This window comes from Nothoprocta perdicaria, unplaced genomic scaffold, assembly GCF_003342845.1.
Source record: "Nothoprocta perdicaria isolate Ctin4 unplaced genomic scaffold, notPer1 scaffold_50, whole genome shotgun sequence".
In the NCBI taxonomy this organism is placed as follows: Eukaryota; Metazoa; Chordata; class Aves; order Tinamiformes; family Tinamidae; genus Nothoprocta; species Nothoprocta perdicaria.
Genome location: NW_020455755.1, coordinates 1,627,198 through 1,643,862, shown reverse-complemented (window position 1 = coordinate 1,643,862; position 16,665 = coordinate 1,627,198). Strand labels below are relative to the sequence as shown.

The 16,665-nt window shown below is 41.6% G+C and overlaps 2 protein-coding genes across 5 annotated transcripts in view; one reads left to right on the top strand and one right to left on the bottom strand.

The window, feature by feature from the left end:
• The window catches only part of ZNHIT3 (zinc finger HIT-type containing 3), a 1,356-nt gene extending 268 nt beyond the window's left edge, over positions 1-1,088 (top strand). The window contains exons 2-3 of the mRNA XM_026047890.1: positions 222-389; positions 644-1,088. Of these exons, the coding sequence (XP_025903675.1) occupies positions 222-389; positions 644-834 (359 nt within the window). The 3' untranslated portion in view covers positions 835-1,088. The remainder of the gene's footprint in view (positions 1-221; positions 390-643) is intronic.
• A 190-nt stretch (positions 1,089-1,278) lies between these two features.
• Positions 1,279-16,340, bottom strand: MYO19 (myosin XIX). Of its 4 annotated transcripts, none has more exons than XM_026047788.1 (25): positions 16,060-16,112; positions 14,200-14,344; positions 13,531-13,679; positions 13,199-13,312; positions 12,283-12,415; positions 11,998-12,067; positions 11,783-11,885; positions 11,470-11,566; positions 10,908-10,984; positions 10,447-10,537; positions 9,488-9,659; positions 9,096-9,169; positions 8,885-9,006; positions 7,733-7,846; positions 7,246-7,422; positions 6,597-6,743; positions 6,110-6,217; positions 5,884-5,954; positions 5,687-5,796; positions 3,552-3,715; positions 3,142-3,271; positions 2,879-2,964; positions 2,231-2,521; positions 1,906-2,080; positions 1,279-1,597 (listed from the first exon to the last, which is right to left on the bottom strand). In XM_026047788.1, the coding sequence occupies exons 1-24, from the start codon at positions 16,069-16,071 to the stop codon at positions 1,952-1,954; spliced, it is 2,886 nt and encodes a 961-aa protein (XP_025903573.1). In that variant the 5' UTR covers positions 16,072-16,112; the 3' UTR covers positions 1,279-1,597; positions 1,906-1,951. The 4 variants fall into 4 exon arrangements, with proteins under 4 accessions (XP_025903573.1, XP_025903575.1, XP_025903574.1 ...); XM_026047790.1 differs by adding an exon at positions 16,299-16,340 and having other exon boundaries at positions 1,307-2,080; positions 16,060-16,191; XM_026047789.1 differs by having other exon boundaries at positions 1,307-2,080; positions 6,597-6,707.
• Between the last annotated feature and the right edge of the window lie 325 nt (positions 16,341-16,665).

Sequence of the window (16,665 nt, the reverse complement as noted above, 5' to 3'; positions counted from 1 at the left end):
GGCGGCGGCGGGCCGGGGCCTAGCGCTGAGGGGAGGAACGGCCGCGCGCTGGGGGAGCGCGGCCTAACGGTCCTAACGGCTGCTCTAACGGTTTCTCTAACGGCTCCGCAGCTGCTCCGTGGCCTGCTGCAGGACGCACAGGGGTAAGTGGCGGGCGCCGCGGCGGGGAGGGAAGGGAAGCGGCGGGGCCGCCGCGCCGCTAACGCCGCCTCGTCCCGCAGAGCGCTGCGCGGCGGAGCGCGGCCGGCCGCGGGAGCGGGAGGCGCCGGAGCGGCCGCCGGAGCAGCCGGCGGCGCCGCGGGCCCCGGGCAGCGCCTGGTCCGTGTCCGACATCCTCACGGAGGACGACGAGCAAGACCGCGTGCCGCTGCAGAAGCTCGAGCTGCTGGGTAATCTCCCGAAGCGTGGCGTTTCCTGGGGGCGTCAAGCAAAACAGGCAGGGAAACGGGAATTCCCGTTAATTCCCTGTGCTCTGGGCGTGCAGCCCCTTGCAAGGCTGTAGGGCTGTCAGATAACCGTGCTTGATTTTTGTTGCTGTTAAACAAGGGTATTTGGACCCTTTTTTTTTCTGTAAAACAAGGGTGTTTGGATCCTTTTGTGTTTGTAGTATTACAGGCTAGCAGTGTTTGTCTCTGTTTTGAAGGGGAATCGGAAGAGCTGAGAGGCCTGCTCCAGAACCCGCACCTCCGGCAGCTACTGCTAACGATAGATCAAGCGGAGGAAAAAAGCTCCCTCATGAGAAAGTACATGCAGGAGCCGTTATTTGTTGAGTTTGCAGACTGCTGTTTGAGAATTGTGGAACCCCCCGAGAAGGAGAACATTCTTCCAGAGTGAGCTTCGTGGGGAACGTTTTTCTTTCCCTGAAATTTTTACTCTGAGAGAAGAGATACTCCAGCACCATGAGCTGCTGGGCTACATCATGCTGTATTTCCTCTAGCTTTGGTCATGTTTTGCTCATGGACTTCTGTTCTCTAAATTTAATTTTGCTGCTGGTAAGCAGTGACACAGGCAGTCAAGGACAGTGTTGGAATGGAGAGATTTCTGAACACTAGGGATTAAAGTTTATATTCTCAGGACTCGGTTTCTGTTGGTACAAAAATCCTGTCAACCATAGGAAATGCTCCTTCTAATAAAAACAGTTATTAAAAATGTTCTCATTTATCTTAATCCACAAACAGATCTTAAATGTTCTTGTTAACTAAGCCATGCTGGGGTCAGATGCATTTTCAGGATATTTAATGRTTTATTTAAAAGTGGTGTACACAGATGAACTAAATCTCTTTTGAGATCCATGTGAGCAACAAAAAGAGACTGTTCAAAGCTCTTCTGATAAGAACAGAGAACCTTAGTGCCTTGGCAGATTTGATGTTAGTGACTAGCTCCTGCTAGAAATCCATGGCAGTTGTGAGCTTACATAGATTTTTTTGGTCCCACATATAAAAAACAAGAGTACAGTTTCTCTTTTACCTGAGATATCTGCCGTAAGTGTTATATTGGACTGCTAGTCACCTTCTCAGTCACTGTCAGAAGTGTTAGAATATTATTGAACACAGGTGTGTTCAGTTAGAACAGTTGTTCATAGCTCCTGCTGAGAATCCTGCAGAAAACAAGTGCATTCATTTTTTTGCTCTCTTATTAYCAGTCCCTTGCTTCTCCATGTAGTGCTAAGTTGCTTTGTTCAAGTATATATCGTTCAAAGTATTTGATCTACTTTATGTCAAGTGTTCTCTCCTAGTGCTGACCTTTCCTCTAATATGTGGATATATGTCAGAAGAGGAATGCCCCCCACCAGCTTGTTTTAAATTTTAAGTATATGTTATGATACATAGGATGCATGACTATAGAAAGCTTTGAGGTAGCAGCAGATATGGACGTTGATTAAAGTATTTGAAAGCAGCAGCTTACAGGCAGTTCTTCCCTGGAAAGTACAGTGCACGAAGATGGCCAAAGCTTATGTGGGAAGGAGTTTCTGTCTGTCCAATAAAATCTGGTTAAATCCAGTGATGGAATAGGCATCTGTATGCGGACTGACGTTTGCGTAATGCAGGGGAGACTTCTTACAGTGAAACTTAATAGAGCCCTGGAAGAAAGAGAGAGAGAGCTCAGTTAGCGTTTTGTCAGATTTGAGCTACATTTTCCTCCTCGTGCTGAAGTGTATAAGCAGCCTTTGGACAWGGATCGGGATAGAGGAAGCCTTCCAGGACAGTGAGTAGCGCGTAAGGTACGTTACCTGTGGGAGAGCTCTAACTGAAGTGATGCCACAACCAAAGAAACTGTTTTCCACCTTGTAGCTGTGGTTCTCCTGGAGCACTTTCAAGCAGGCGAGCAGAGAGAGCTCTCTCCGCACCCCCCCTACAGTAACGGGTGCAGCAGACAGGACGAGGCCCAGAGGCCAGAAGGTAATTATTGCACTGAGAGGCCAAGTTGTTTCCAAAGGGCACTGTGGTTTGGCCGAGGTCATTGTAGCTCCAGGGAAAAAGCCGTCGTCCAACTCTTCTGCTGCTAAAGCAGCCATTTTTGTCTGAGGAAGAGATGCAGAACAATCAAYAAGCTTGAATACAAGTTAGGACAGYAAAACTAAGTTCAAGCCTACAGAACAGGATACCTTAAGGGATAAGACAGTATTTGGAACGTTTGTGCATTTGATCAAGATAAAAGAAGTGAGTTTATTCAGTAGCCKTTATGCTGCTACCCTGCAGCAGCAGCTACACAAGACTGGAGTCAGTCTTCTGCTCYTCAGCTTGAGAAGAGTTTTCAGTACTCTAACCGGACTCTGTTATTTTTGTATGGTTACTTGACAGAGGTAGATTCTATCCCACTTCCCTGAAAAGCCTAACCTCACCAAACCTTCAGTGCTTTTCCTTACCAATGTACTTACTTTCCATCTCCTCCAGCCATGCTTTATAACATTAGCTGCCCTGCGCATCCTTCGGAAGCGATTCTTGGCTAACCAGGAACGAATAGCTGAAAATTTAATCAAAAGAAATGTGAGTACCAAGAATTTTGGAAGCTGTCACACATTATGTAAGGCATGGCACTTAAACTTTCTCTATGATTATTAAATTCTCTGGTGCCATTTTAGCTAGTRTAATTAGTAATGTTGCTTGTTGCATCATGTTTAGCCGCACCCGGGCAAATTACCTGCTTGGATGATGGTTGCAGACCATCTCTCCTTCGCTAATTTCTTCTGTTTAAATCTTCTCCAGCAACACTGAATGCAAAATGCTTTCTCATTTAATACATGTACTCTTCTAGCTTCAAGATGCTCTAGCTGCATTGGGGATACAAGCCTGTAGTTAATRCTTTGGAACAGAGTTATGTTCATCTTCTACAATGATTTGGTGCTTCTCAGAAAACCAYTTAAATACCAGGCATTAGTGAATATGTATTTAAGTTTAAAGACTACTGGATCATGTTTTAGAAGTGAGAGCATTGCTTCAATGCTTACTAGCCAACATCTAAAATTAAAATGAAAGCATTATCATCTGTGCCAAAACTCTCCATTACATAAGTATGCTTTAGAAGCCTTAGCAAGGAAATACCATTCTTACCACAGAGTTAGTCATAAATACTTTTGTTTTGCCACAGTACACTGAAGAGTTTTCTGATCTGTTCCCTGCAGCCTCAGTGGTAGTTTGTTCCATAACCACATTCTGAAGAATGTCATAAATGACAGAACATAATGGTTTGTCCTCATAGGTTTCTGCAGTCTCACCTGTAAATGAAGCATTAATATATTGCAGAAGTTAGAAATTAGTACCAAATAACTGTCCTAATGCGGAGACTTCCTGGTCCTTTAGGGAGTATAYTCCTATGGGCGGGGGAGGAGGTGATGGCTGAGATACTACTATACTAGTTCTAGACATGTTTAATGGAAAAATTTAACACCATAGATTACACCATGTGTTAACAACGAGAAAGTTAGCCCAATGTTTTAAAATAGAGTGTAGTTTGGTTGCTAACCCATGTTGTCTTACCACCACTACTCTAGCGTATCCAGACCAGCACAGATGAGCAATTGTCTTTTGGGCAGATACAGACAAATGGAGGGCTCAACCGTTCTGACATTGTAAAAGTGTCCTACATGGGAGCATTAGAAAGCAACAGCAGGGCAATTAAGAATACATTTGAGCAACTCACTCCTAAGGAAATCTAATGAACTACCCCAAACTCAAAACTACTGGGAAAAAGGAGGAAAAAAGTAAAGGAATTAGACTCATAGCTTTAGTATACTGTAAACACAAGAATAGAAAAGGAAGGAATGCAGTTACAGTTCCAAAGCTTTCACAGGTTGCCAGAAACAGCTAAAGGAATTGGAGATATGTACTAAGCAGGAGTTAACTATAGCAACTAGAAGTTATTAAAATCACTTCAGGGACATGGTATGCATTTCTTGTGTATGTGTACTAAGAGACAAGCAGGTCGGACAGATAAATCTACTCGGAGATAGAGGTAGACACAATTCAGACCTGTCCTTCAAAGAGACTGTGTTGTTCAAGGCAATGCTGCGTGAGTATCTGCATGCCCAGTTCAGGAACTTGCTGATCTTTGTATCTCGCCATCCTTGATAGTGTTTTTCTGCTATAAGTAGTTCTAAGGAGATGAGAGTGTTTTAAGGTACTGAAAATGATTATAAACAATTCTTGCTTACACAAAAACAATTGGAGATTATAATACTGTTCATGGGGCTGWTGCGCAGAACCAAAAACTTATCTCCATGCATAGGATACTGTTATGCATGTTTGCAGCTTGTTACYTGATAAAAAGGACTAGTAATCTATCACAATGAGGCATTTCAGCTAATGGGTGGGGTGAAATGCCCAGCTGATGGGCATTTCAGTTAATGAGGGGGAAAGATGGTGGGAAACTAATCTTCCAGTTGGTAATTTCTTGCATCATCCTCCTCTCTTGATTAAAAGTAGCTATCAAGTAACAGTGCCTCAAGGTGAAGAGTTTTCCAGCCATTTTGCCTATCTGAAATAGGCTGGTACTTGTTTCCCATGCTCCCAGGTTACTCAACAAACYTAGTAGGTCAAGATGGGAATAATTYAGGGGAGATAAGGGAGGTTGCATTAACTCTCAATATTAAATGTAAACATTTGAGCTTCTTTCAGGTGTTCATGCCAAAGATGTTACCTTGTAATCCAATGATCCTTGATTGGATTACAGTTTTTAAAGTCCATCCTTGCTCTTGCTTTGGAAAAAGAATCTCATACAGAAGTTTGCAACAGGTTAAAGAAGCAGAAGAATWGCAGGAGAATCCGAGTAAGCTAGGTCAATGTGTTTGACAAGAAAACAAGGTGAAACAAAAAAGAAAGGAGAAGAAACACAAGGAAACAAAAAAGGTAAGTGTTTTTCAAGTTTACTTAGAAACCAACTCTGATTTAAATTAGTCCCTAAACGGGAGGTGGACCCCAAACACCACTGTTAACTGTAATTGTTTTACTCAAGATAGACAGGAAAATAATAACAGTGACACTGGCAGACTTTCATTTTTAAAGGAGCCTACTCTAAGCACTCGGAAACTGAGGAACTGAAGTTGGTGACAGCTTCTAAACAATATCTTAATCTTGAGATAATGGTTTCTATATTGCTGAATTCAGKAATCAATTCTATCTATACAATATCAAGTTGGTGCAGTGACATATTTTACTCTATAGCAGATGGACGATTGAAAAAAACATACCTTTCTTCTTGGCAGTATGATAGCTGTTTTTATCACATAYACTGCTTTTACTGCACCCACGTGACTTTCTCAGTATTTCATAGCGCTCAAGGAAGCTTTGGAAGGAGACCCTGATAGCCAAAAGTACAGTTAATTTTAGGCAAGTACCATTTATTTACCATGTAGTAAAAGTCACTGCTGTAGAAGTTTGGACTTACCTAATAGGGAAGCCGGCTGCGCTGATGGAGATGGCTTCTACTATTCCACATGCCTGAAGCTGGCTGAGAACCTGRGACACAAATTGAGGTGACTTAGGCAAACGCTGTCTTGAAAAGAACTTTGTAAGTGAATCAAGATCATACACAAGACCAAACRCAACCCTTTACGCAATGTGTACAGAAAACCTCCCATTGATTGAATGAGGAAGGTCTTTCGGAGAGTTACCTCTTCTCCCTTAAAAGTCATTGCCTTGCAGTCAGCATTAGGCTTGATACATCTGATATAATGAGGTGTAGTGCTGTTCAAAATCTGCATCAGATGCTCAAGTGACCCCTGCAGAAAACAAATATGATGTAATTACTGATTCCTTCTCCACAGAAAGTTTAGCTAATTAGCGGTCTTTTTGCAAAGATGTTTTTATAGACTCCATTTTAGCTCATCTTTAAGGATAGCTATTGTGAATTTCCACTCTATGGAAGCCTTTTTTAAAATTATTGTTGGAAGACTCAAAGTTTCTTGAACTATCGCAGGGGTTGATCTGCCCCAGCTATACCACCATAAGGAATGGGCAGGAAGAAGCCTAACAGAGGGATATATCCAACTAATAGAGGAAATGGTAAGAAACTCATCTGGCTGTTTTTTAAAGAGTTTAGTCACCTAAACTGTTTTCTCACCCAGTGAGGAAGACAGAAGGGGAAAGCATAGGACACACCTTGAACTTTGACACCACTGTAACAACAGCTGCTCTGTTCTGGGTATTGATGTTATTTTGGTTCCTTTCTGTCACGGGAAATAATTTTTGAAGCAAAGGGTCCCATGAATTCTGCAAAACATGGATCAGCTCTGGTGGAACGGGGTCCTACAAACACAAGCATGACTCATTAGTATATAAATGTAGGCAGAAAACTATCACCTTTGAAGGTTAATAAATACTCCACACATGGATTAAATGGCAATTATTTCAGACATTACACTTCCGATGTCAGTTGTGACTTAACTGCAGCTGCAGATTCAGATCTGAACAGAAAACAGGCTTTGGCCAAACATCTACCAAGTCTAATTAAATGTACGACTGCTACTGACATTTTTCTCATTACACAATTTAAACGAGTCAGAAGTCTCTGGACTCTCTTACTACTGATAGGGCAGTCTGTAGCAGATATCAGAAAAAATTCTTTTTAATTAGGAGATTATATTTCATTGCATCCCCATAAAGCCATTTGCCATAACTCTTTGTGAGGTCAGAACTGAAAAGGGATCCTCTTATTTGTGGACGATCACATTTATTATTATTATCACATTGTGTCCGTGGCGATTTTTTTTTTTAAATCGGCTCATACTAAAGAATTATTTTTCTTTACCTTATTTTTCTCCACCATTGTTGCCAGTTCATAGCAGACTTTCCCAGCATAATGTGAAATAATAAAATTAGGCTTCTTACTAAACTTGTTTCGACTTAAACATTGGTTGTTAGACAAGGCTTTTTCAATACGAGTTTGAAACAGGTCAGTATTAGAAGATCTATTCAGGCGACACTCCTGCACAACAAACAAGGGAAAACATGCAGCATTTGCTCTTTGCCATAAACAGCTGCCTTTAATAATTAACATGAGACATTTTTACTTAAAATCATAGCTGTTTTACTCTKCTAATTGCTTTTCATATGCAGCTCCTGAAATTCTATGAAAAAACTTTTTTTTAATCAATTTGCTGTTCTGAAAAATAAGCTCTGCAGAAGTTTCATAGTTGGCAATTTTGTACTAATTTAGTGCTAATGTTTTCTCTGGTGGCCTGGGAAAGAAAGAGGTGACTAAGTTAGGATCATTAAGAGTTTAGATCCACACTTACCTCATTCAGCAAAGAAAAAATGCTGAGTGGACTGCCCTCTATCAGATCCAGGCAGTTCTGGTTGTCTTGGTAGTTTATGAAAGACCATTCTAGACCTTCAGCTGCATATTCCTCCTGAAGGAAGAGAAAGACAGGACATTCTGCGGCAGAGGGCACTATAGCTCAAATAACCCTAGGCCTTTTCTGCAGGTAGACACAGTTACTGTTTAATGGGTTAATCCCAGGATTCAGCCTACTCATCCAAAACTCTGCTCAAAGAGGACACTCTGTCCCAAGTAGCCTCTAAGGAAGTAGCACCAGATCCCTCTGGAACAATTTAAGTAAAGTAGGAAATTCACAGACTCTGCTTTACAGAATAAACACACTCAGTCTCCTCTGGTTGTACTGGGTTTCCTGYGAGGGACAAGGAACACAGGATTTCTTTCTTAGATTAAGGCATAGCCTTATACCGTTATGTACCAAACCTTGCTAACTGAGTGCTGTTGACAACAAAGTCTGATCCAAAAAAAAAAAAAGAAGAGAAAGATATTGACTGAAATAATTGGTACAATATTTATGTTGAATTACAGAACAAACTGTCAGGAGTGTTTAAGCAGGCACAAGCTCTTGCTAGTTATTTTAAATTTCCTGCTAAAAGCTTGCTCAGCACAGCTACTAATGGCATCTAAGTGGTTTGGCACATATCCAAAGAAAGAAGGGTTAGAGGGCAGGCAGTAATTGGGAGGGATACTGTAAACAGAGGTCACGAATCAAGTTTCAAAGAAAGTAATTGTGTGTTTGAACTTGGTTTCCATCCTCACTGACCATTAAYTTTGGTGTATTTCGGAGGACAGTAAGAAGAAAGGTTGGGCATATGAAAGAATAAATTATGGCCAAAGTGATAGYTATCTCCTGAATAAATTAATACAACTATACAGTGAGGCAGAGGATGCCATAAAAAAAAAAGAGTATCTCAGATTGCCATTAACTGGAAAGAGCAYTATGGTAATACATGCATAATATAATACAGGACTGAACTACCTCTATCAGACTGGCAGTCCCAGCCTGAGTGGGATTTTGTAGCTTTCAGAGCACTTGTCTCATAGAAATAATAAGACAAAAGACTTTGTTTTAAAATTAGATATTTGACCTCTGATCTTAGTGGAATATTACCTGTTGTGCCTTCAGATAGTGTGCTACAAAGTGCTGCTGTAGTTTCTCATTGGCATAATTAATACAAAGCTGTTCCAAGTTGTTTTCAGGGAAAGATTCAAAACCATAAACATCCAGCAAACCTAGGAGAAATAAGGGAAGATAAGGCACTTTAGTCTAGGGCTAGCTTGAAGGACTTAGATTTTCTCAGAACGGAGATGAATAACTGTACCTATGAAGTTGGTCCACAGCAATGGATCTGCGTAGATGCTTTCGTTTATAACCTGAACAAGCCACTCAAACAATCTGTAGACAAAAACAACTGGATTAGTTGAAAAAGTCCTCACTTAGAATGACCATAGTAATGCTTCTTTATGACTGTTTTTTCCAGTATCTCATGGAAGAAACAGAGTTATGACATGCTCCTGGCTGRCCTGAAACCGTTCTCTGCAGCTCTCCCACCTACTGCAGCTATGCTAGCATCTATGATTGAATCTAGGGTGTATAGAGAAAGGAACAGGCAGTTACACTACTACTTGGCCAAGCAAATGCCAGGAAAAGAAAATTCCCCTGGCTTTGTCATTACCTAACAAAAGTTATACAGATTAGTGCAGCAGTTCTTACTTAGCATAGATCAGTTTGGCCAGGCAGTCCCTCCTAGTCTCACATTCAGCTCTGGAGCAAGGTTTCTTGAAGACTTGCTGCTGTTTTCCAGCAGTTATTGTTCGAATTCTTAATGCCTCTAGAAGCTCCTCCATGGGTATCTTCAGTAAATCTCCAGTACTCTTCACAAATTCTTAAGGCAAAAAAGAAATGGCAAGATTATCTGAAAGTGTCAAATGAATGCAGCCCCTTTACAGTTTTGGAAGTGACCTCCATGAAGTAACGAACTTAAATGTGGGGTAGTGGTTATTTTACCCAAATTAGGGAAAAAAAAGTTTGAAAGAACAGTCTCTTATTTGTATACAGTATCCGGAGAATTGTGGGTTTTCTACTTAAAATGGATCAACAGTATCAAAAAAGTCTAGAATTTGCCACACTAGAGTAGACATTTTGGAGAATACCCTTTATGTTTATCTGTTATTTTTCACCTTTTTGAGCAGAGATTTTTAATACTCAGAGAACACAAAACAATCATGACTAGAAAAAAACGGGAATTTGTGGGACAGTAATGTAATCACTTGCTATGATTAGGTGGAATTTCTGTGTTTATCAGGAAAACTTCTGAGCCTTAATTTTAAAAGCCCCGTTCTCCACTTTGGGTCAGGTTTCTTAAAGTCTTGTGATGTCAGTGTAGGATTGCAGTCAAGCGTAACAGCTCTGCTGATAATCCATTTTGAACTGTCCAATGTAGGAGTTTCCTTGATCTGTAATGAAAAGGTATTCCCTCTCGGAGCAGAAAGCCTGAAGTTTGTGTTTGTGCAATATGCAGAAACCATGAAGTATTCAACATGCACACACTTAAATGTTGCTCTGTCCATGACCCTGATAATCTCCTATCAAGCAGAAGTGTGTAGTAAATCTTTCCTTGTAGGCAATCTGCACTGACATAACACTGGATCCTGGCATACTTGGTGCCTCACCTTTGGCTTTGTCTTGTAGTTCACAAGGCTGAGATTCATCCAGTGAATTAGAGAACAGAATGTTTCCAAGATGGAGAAGGCCTGACAATACCTGGAAATACCAAAATCAGTGAGTTTTCTAGCACAGAGCTTGCAATCAAATSAGCGTCCTTTTAGGTTTCCTCTTTTTACATGAACAGGACAAGAAAACTTCTACAGGTAAAACACAAGTAGATTTCAAGCTTCTACTTTAATTCCTAATCCTGCACAACACTTCACAGCTGCTTTTAGTTAAAAACTAGTATTTGGTTAGCAATCTAATGTGCAGCTGCAGGTCCTCAAGTCAGGATTGCAGCATTTGATATCAAATGACCCATGCTCTGTACACTTATATGGACTGAGTCATGCAGAAATCCCATACTAAAAAGATATCCCAAATATCACCAGCAGCCTCATGATGCTTGTGCTGCATTGTACCTGACCTTGAAAATATTGTTCTGTGTGGAGTGATCAATGCCCAAGTGAAACATTGCATCTCTGGTCACCTTGAAGCAGTCCTCTGAAAAGCCAAACAAGTGTCATTTAAAAGAAAGCCATGCACAAAATCACTAGCATGCAGACCACCACACTACATTCCAGATTAGCTAGAATTATCAAAAGAGACTGAGGTAACCAGATGTTTTCTGGTTAATTCCAGAGTACAAGCCACTGACTAACTGCTGGCTCTGATGGTTTCTGAGCTTAGGTAGCAGATGGCTGAAGCACATCCAAAGCTGAGACAGCTTCTGAACACAGCCACAGAGAGATGCAAATGCTTTAGGCCAGCAACTGCTATTTTAAGTCAGGTGAAAACTCTTCATAGCATAAAATGAAACTTCTATAGAATTAGATTCATGCTTTGCAAAATGTCTGCTGCAGCAACACCTGGAGTCAGTTGGCTGACCAAACCGGGTCATGGGTTTGARTGGGGAACATGCATTTCTGCCTCCTTCCCCCTATAGTCACAGCTGTTATTAGTGGACAATCTATGAATCTAATTTTTACCATCTAAATTTTTTTCAGAATTTGGCAGCCAGCGGTAGTGAGCTCCTTYGGGAAGTTTCCATTCCAACCTCTCCTCTGCAGTAGCACCTTTTGTGATCTGGAGACAGAAAACAAGGTAATGCCTGAATTCTGCCTCTGGCATTTGTTTCTCAGAGAATGAAAAATAGCACACTGTGAGCATGACTTGATTTGAAAACATGGCAGAGAGTAAATAAACAGGAAAACTGTTCAMTATTGGAAAGCACAACTCTGCTGTATCAGGTAATTTCATTTGCACTGTTTGTCAGAAATATATAGAGAAACTGACACAAACCTGATAAAAAATATGAAAGTTTCTTTCACTGGGTGCCTGATAGGCAACTCTAGTCTTCTCCAAGAGGAATGTCTGAATGGAAGCACTACTCAGATGGTGGAATCTGGAGGGGAAAAAAAACTTCATACACAAAATACTCTATGGCAGATTTTAGAATTTTGTTTTAAAGATTTAAAGAAAACAAACAAATAAGCATAATAGGCACTTGTTATCACCTGTCTAATTGAAGCTGGATATATTTTCCAAAACGACTACTGTTGTTATTCCGCAGGGTACATGCATTTCCTGTGAAGTTACCAGTGACAGATACAGCATGATCAGAGTGGTTTTACTCTTCCATGTAGGATATATAGACATTAAGGTGATTTGTTTATTGCTCCAGTATTTGAWGAATTTGTCTTTTAAGGAGAGGAACAAAAGACAGCTCAGACTTATGCATTAACAAAGACAATTTCTACAGTGGCGATTACTTCTCTTTGCTGTTAAAAAGCCACATATACCAAACGCTTCCATGACAGGGTTGGAATCCAAAACTCTCTTCTCTATCCTCTCCACAGTTTCATTGCCTTTGGGGGAAGTAACTGAAGCAGCAACGGTAGCATAAAATTTCATAAGGCAGCGAGATGTCCACGTCTGCAAGAGAAGGACTGTCAACAGGCAATATGTTTTTACTACATTAACAACTATGTTAGTTTGTAAGAGAGTGCTGGCTTCCACGAAAAACACAGTATGCAGCTGGCAGTGATGCTAAAGAGAGTAACTACATCAGATCTACAGCCCCAGTTTAGCAGATTTTTTATGCATATGCTTATGTGCAACATTTAAGTGTCATCGGAATATGAGTACTTTACTGAATGACATTTTTATCAAGATGTAGCCATCTGGAAGCTCAGCTAGAATTAACAGCTAGTATCTTAAGATTAATTGAATATAAATGGACTTTGCACCATTAACACTCAGCAAATCATTCTGTTCTCAGGCTTAAAAATATCCCTTAGTATTTTGCTGAATAGGGATGTATCATTACAACAAGGCTTAGGTTTGGACTTGAATTCCCCCATCTCTTCTGGGTGTTTACACAGGGTTTGCTGAGACCCACACTTGCTCCTTAATGGACTGAGACTGAGTAGCACTGACTCATTCAGCTTCATTATCTGTTGAATGATTTGCATTTTGCCTTCGTAGATGTTCCAGATGTGGCCTAAAGAGTTGTTATTACTAAATACAATCTATTTGATTGCAATAGACACTTAAAGCTTTGCACATATTTCAGTAGAGCCTTACTACAGTAGACAGATTATATACTCTGTCATGGAAATTTTTTTTTCCTAGCTCACTGAAATACTTGGCACCATAAAATCTCAAAACATAAAAGCAATGTCAGAAAAAAAAAAAGYAGAAAAAAAGTCTCCTTACCTTCCCAGCACCACTTTCTCCACTGACAATTATAGACTGGTTTACGGGGTCTAGCTGGCTTTGGACATTTCTGTAGGTTTGCTCAGCCACTACAAATATGTGAGGTTTTAAATCCTGGCAGTAAGACAGAAGAGATTTAAGAGACCATAATGATACAGTTCGACAGCAGCGGAGAGCAAAGGCCCTCTCACATCTATCTGAATGCTGCTGCTTTAGCAGTACTGTTATTTCACTAGAAATTGGTTTTATCCTTTAGGATTTTCTTTTTGAAGAAGAACTTGACATCCTCTGAGTTCTGCAGATGGACAGCTATTTCATTTATAAAGGATTACCTGAGGACGAGGTGCGGCGTGATACTCTCTCATAAGTTCAGGTGAATAGAGGCAGGAGATAGACTGAAATGGATTTAAAGCCACAAGGCTGCAACCAGCATTTGTATAAAACAACTTTACTGCATATCTTGCTTGAAGACATTTCAAAACTGAAAGATAAACCTTCTGTTAGCAATTTTTGAAAAATATGTCTCCTATTTCTAACAACAAAAAACCTTTTAGATATGCTACCTATTAGGTTTAATAGAGAATGACAACCTTAGCAAGAAAGTGATATATGTCTAATAGACTAAAGCATCTTTAATGAATTGCTGTTGCTTATTTATTTTTTTAAAAGTGTTTAAGGCATTAGTTAATGAATGTTCATCTGCGAGTCCTTCAGTAGCACTGACTCTTGGCCACCCGCTGGTTGTCTGGACCAATAACACAAACATGAGTTCTGCATACAGAGCTCGCTGAGAGATCAGTACAGTTAAATCTACAATAAAAGCGCCAAAAGTGCTAAAAAGAATCAATCAGGCATGAATTTCTAAGGACTTTAATGGGCTTTCAGTCTTTAATTACTGTGTTCATGATAGGATGAATGCAATGAGAATAGTAACTGCCATATATTGATGGTCACTAGGGAAAGGGATTCCTTGYGAGATGCCTGTGCTACAGTAGACTTACCTGTGGTAGTTGTCACTGGATTAACTTTTGTTAGGTCATCAAAAAGATGTAGTTTTTCTTCGTCACTGAAAAGAGCTCTAACTTCTTCTTCAAAAGAGTCACTGAGGTCACCATGCATGACAGAGTTGTCTTTTTGGCCGTTCACCTAGAAGAGACAAGAGAGATTAACATCAATCAAAAGCTGGATACAGCTGGACTTTCATCTTGTCAGCTGTAGTTCACAGCTCTTCTTCCTCTTCTGAATATCAGCAGTTCAGTCTCAGCAGGAATCGTAACTTAGTATATTTGAGCTATTCTTCCTCTCAATTTGAAGGCAATGAAAACCCTCCCCCTGCCTCAGTGCTTCCCACAGTGAATCCCATATTTAGAAAGGAATTATCTGCYGCATGAGAGATGGCAAGCTGGCAGCATCATTTATAAGCTGAATTTATCCCTGGCAATTCTGACTGTAAGGAAGGGCTCTTGGGAAGAACATGTCCTTGGGATCACACTCCCTGGTGCTTGCAATTTTACAGTCATGCTGCACAGACACACTTATACAGCATTCTTAACCAGTAGATTTCTAAGCCTCTGAATGTCATCCCTTTAGTACAAACGCTCTGTGAGCTGGCAGAAGCAGGAAGGACTGGCTGCAAAGGCTAAAGCAGGTGCATTTTTCTTAGGAAAAACCTTCAGTTTAAGAGCAGATATTGATGGCCCCAAGAGTGAATTGTACACAGGTCAGCCAGGGAAAGGAAATGGTAACATTATAATGTGTGGCCTGCATTAAGTGAAGATTTGTCCCCTTTGAAGGTCTTTATGCATTTAAATCCTAGCTTCCGGGCTTCCGTGTCCTTGACAATATTAGTTGGAAGGACACAGTTGTTCCACGTAATGGAAAGTTTGGCAAGCAGAGATTTCAGGTCCTGTTTGTCATTTTGGCGGGGAGAACTGAAAATTAAAGAGAGAAAAGATGCCAGTCCTGATTTTTCTATTCTGGATATTCATTTTCTGTCTCCCTTCTCCTTGACAGAAGCTCCTTCAGAGTATCCCTACTCATTTGTATTTAGAATCACAAGTTCTTTACAAATTAACCAAGTCAATGAACAGTATCACCTTGTTTGTACAGAAAAAGTGTCCAGTTCAGTTAGCAGCATTGCCATGACAKGAGGTAAACTTATTTAGGAGCTTTGTATCTTGCGGAGAGCTCATTTCCAGTTACACAAAGTTTACATAGCAAAGAAAATGCTTAGCAATGCAATTAAGTGATGCCATCAAGGTGATTTCTGCTACTCTCTTCATAATAAACGTTACAAAGCTCACTGCTTTCACAGAGAAGAGGTATGCACAATTATAAAGCACTCCACAGACAAGATCAGTTTTTGCAAATTTACTCTTTTACATACACCAGTAGAGTCCCACTGTGCTGCTAATACTGCAAGACCCGAGAAAGGGCTTCCTTTTGCTGGCCTGAATGCATTTTTGTTCAACATCCATTGAGATGTTGATTATTTAGCCAAAAGAAAAGCAGTATTTGAAAGTGCAATTACTTCTAAAGTAGTACTGCACAGCTCATTGATTCATTAATTTTACTGGGAGAAAAAAATATATCCGTAAGAACATGCGCTAGATGCATTAGCAGCGCTTATTAAAGCCAATGGCATAACATAACAACAATCGCTACTCTGTTTTAGCAGCACATCTCAATAACTAAAAAGGCCACAGCTCAACACCGAACAGGCAACAGCTCGTTTGTCATCGCCGAGCTTACAGAGCAGGGCTGAGTAACGCATGGGGAGTTACCTTGAGCTCGACTGCAGGGAAAGCAGCCAGGAATTCCCTCAGTTTAATCAGCACACAGATCCCGGTTTGCTTCCTTACCTGCTTTGGCATCTTGGCAGTTCCTTGGAGCAGCACAGGGCTGGGCACAATCCCTGTTGACAGGAGCGCCACAGAGCAGGGCCGGCTGTGCCTTTTCACTGTGGTGTCTCTGTCAAGGCGGACTGAGGAGCTCTTAAGTAAAACAAAAGACGTTTAGGGCAAAATAACTCCAGATTTAGCACTCTGCAGCCCGAAGTTGAACGCGCCCAACTGTGGAGCCAAGACCCGCCATGATTCACCTGACAGGGCAGCGGCCGTGGGGCGATCGGAAGCAGCCGCCGCCGCCCAGCAGCCGCCGTGGCTTCCTGCGGGAGCCCGCAGGCCTCCTGCGGGGCAGCCGAGCCGCGACAGGAGCGGGAAGGCGGCGGGGCGGGCGATGGCGGCGGCCTCCCCTCAGGGCGCGCTCGCCATGGCGRAGGAGGAGCCGAGGCGGGAACGGCGGGCGGCGAATCGGCCTCCRCGGATAAACAGCCTGCTCCCCGCACGCGCCTGCCCGCCGCGGGTGGCGAAAGTGCGGCGAGGAAGCGCGGCCGCCGTTTACCTGCGGCGGCGCGGCCCCGTGAGGCGGATGAGGCGGCGCCGCGAGGGAGCCGCGCGACGGGCCGC